Raw genomic sequence first — 2,983 nt, forward strand, 5'->3', positions numbered from 1 at the left:
GAGGACGCAGGTTTAAGTCGCCCCCTGCTGGCCGCTAGAGAGGACGCAGGTTTAAGTCGCCCCCTGCTGGCTGTTAGAGAGGACGCAGGTTTAAGTCGACCCCTGCTGGCTGCTAGAGAGGACGCAGGTTTAAGTCGCCCCCTGCTGGCTGCCAGAGAGGACGCAGGTTTAAGTCGCCCCCTGCTGGCTGCCAGAGAGGACGCAGGTTTAAGTCGCCCCCTGCTGGCTGCCAGAGAGGACGCAGGTTTAAGTCGCCCCCTGCTGGCCGCTAGAGAGGACGCAGGTTTCACTTTTCAGAGCCGGAGGTTCCTGCTTAGTCTGAATAGATTATCAGCCCAAATGATCCTGTAATGTGAGGGGTTTACAGACATTATCTTAAGGTTGCCGACTGGATCGGAGGTTCAAATCTTAAATATTTGGTATTTACAAAGTGTGTGGTCCTGGTCTGGACTGAATTGTCTAGTGTGTGCGTTCTTAAGATTAAAATATAAAAAATGGGTTCATTCTGTTGTAAAACTGTGGTATCCTACGTATCCCTAAATCCTCTAGTGTGCACCAGGCATGGGAGCCCGCCACTCATTCAGCTGCTGAACTAACAATCATGCAAACTGAACGACTTTAGAACGCTTTGAACAGTTTTCTAGTAAATGTGAGGAAATTCAATAAATTCTTTACCAACCCGTGTCTCTCCTGTCGCCCTGCAGAAGAAGATCATGATCATCATCTGCTGCGTCATTCTGGGCGTGGTCCTGGCGTCGACCATCGGCGGCACGCTGGGCTTCTAAGACGATGCTCCACCAACCTGCCGCTGTGACAACCGACACCGACCGACCGTCCGACCGCCAGCAGAGAAAAGAAACAGACAACGACAACAACAACAACACAAAAACTTGAAACACAAATGCAAGACAGATAACCAATCAGCTAGGAAGCGATAACAGTCCAATCACAGATAAGAGGAAACACCGTGGGGTTGGGTGGGGTTCAAAAAACAAAGACAAAAAAAAAAACAATAAAAATGCCATCACATTATAGCTGACTTAAATACATGACATACACAAAAAGAGGGTACAAATAATCTTACTATTTATTACAGATGTACATGTAAATGTATTGAACATATGAAGCAACATGTGGGTTAGCTACCTGTAAAAATGATGACCTCTAATATGACATTTACTTGTTTGTTTGTTTGTTTGTTTTGCCTTTTTTCTTATTTTTTAACACTTTCTTTCGTTTTTTCGGGAGTCTCCGAGGACAGTGATGGTGACCGCTGCTGGGTGGGAGCTCCGCAGGACGAGCGTTCCAGAACCGAACCTTTAATCCGTCCGTTAAGTTTCTTAGGTTTATTTCCCAGTAAGACGTTCTGGGGCGGAGCACGTTCCAGAGCATCACAGAACATGCGGTCCTACTTGAGGACAAACGTTTTCCGCTCCGTCAGAACGTTCGGGAGCTCCAGAACTCGGAACAGAGGTGAGGTTCCAGAACGCCGTCCTGCAGGGCGAGCGCCCTCTGGTTTTTGCCAGAACCAGCTTTGTCCCTGTGATTCTGGGAGGGAGGGAGGGAGGGACCGACCTCGCTGTTGGCTCAGCCGCCTCTTTAGACCACCTCTCATTGGTTGCTCGCTCCTGTCATTCACCTCAGTCAGCCTATGTAATTAGCTAAGACTGGCAAAGCCCGACCTGCCACACGCCATTTTAAAAAAAGACAAAGGAAAGAGCGTGACACGTTGCCCGACAAACCGTGTTTCACAGCCAGCCGATTGGTTGGGAAAACACTGTGTGTGTGTGTGTGTGTGTGTGTGTGTGTGTTAGTGTGAGTGTGTGCGGGGGGGGGCGGGGGATGTCATTGCAACGTGGCAGGTTTCCACGATAACAACCTCCCCATCTTGTCACACCTATCCAACCAAAGAGCAGGGGGAGGGAGGGCCTCTGGTTTTCATGCTGAATTCGATTGGCCGTCGGCAGAAAACATGACGTTTGACTGACAGGTGAACGGTGGGAAGGAAGGGGGGGAAGGAGGAGGGTTTAAAGGCGGATGGGAGGAGACGGACAGTCAATCTATGCAGTTTAGATAAGAGGAAGACGACTTGTCCCGCCTCCCCCACCCAAGATAGCCAATGAGGATCGGGGGTTCACGTTACCGCACCAGAAGGCTCATCGCACAGATCGCTGTAGAAATATCGTAGTTAGGGGCCGGGTGTCATCTCCAAGCCGTCACGACTGATCTTCCGGAAGATTCTAAAAAATGAAGAGAACACATTAAAAAGTAAAAGTAAAGCATAACAAAATAAAACGAACAAACAAGCGAGACAAAAAAACGAAACGGACAGATAACGTAGAAAACGCTGAAGATGCCGGCGTGCCCTGTTTCGCCTGAGTGTTGTGGTACTGCTGTTGCTTTTCTGTTCTTTAATGGGGAACGTTTGCTGCTTTGTTGTTCCGTGGTGCTGCTGTTTTAGTGCGTGCGTGACGTTGTCCCGTGACGTATCGGCCTGACATCATTTAGCAGTTTGCCTGTTTCCTCCCTGCATCCCTCCATCTCCTGCCTGAGTGTGTGTGTGTGTGTTTTTGCGGATTGTGATGTTTAAATTCACACCATTTATTAAAAAGCCTGAGTTTCACAGGTGCGGTTAAGCAGGAGAGGCTCTTTCCTATTGGTGGATTTTCTCTGTGGAAGGTGGAACATGTGACACACACACATTGACATACATTCACGACATAGCACATGCACGAACGCCTCTTCTACACGTTTAACTCTTCACACTGACACACTGAAAATCCCCCCTAAACATACACTCTTTTAACTTTCCCGCGTCATGCCCGTGCTTGTGTTAGACTGGGTCGCTTAGCATGCTATAGAATTAGCTCGTGATACGTGTAGATCATGTAAAAGTTATTTTTGCAGACTGATCTTTATCTTTATGCTCTTTTACTAATGTTAAAGACGCTTTCCGTGTGTCCAGACCAGTGTTGGGGTTAAA

General features: G+C 48.2%; 1 protein-coding gene across 1 annotated transcript in view; it reads left to right on the top strand.

Annotated features, from left to right (window-relative positions):
* The window catches only part of stx1b (syntaxin 1B), a 66,987-nt gene extending 65,521 nt beyond the window's left edge, over positions 1 to 1,466 (top strand). Inside the window, exon 10 of the mRNA XM_046038575.1 lies at positions 705 to 1,466. Coding sequence (XP_045894531.1) covers positions 705 to 785 — 81 coding nt within the window. The 3' untranslated portion in view covers positions 786 to 1,466. The remainder of the gene's footprint in view (positions 1 to 704) is intronic.
* Positions 1,467 to 2,983: the final 1,517 nt, after the last annotated feature.

The sequence above is a fragment of the Micropterus dolomieu genome, linkage group LG02 (assembly GCF_021292245.1).
Source record: "Micropterus dolomieu isolate WLL.071019.BEF.003 ecotype Adirondacks linkage group LG02, ASM2129224v1, whole genome shotgun sequence".
NCBI classification, from domain to species: domain Eukaryota; kingdom Metazoa; phylum Chordata; class Actinopteri; order Centrarchiformes; family Centrarchidae; genus Micropterus; species Micropterus dolomieu.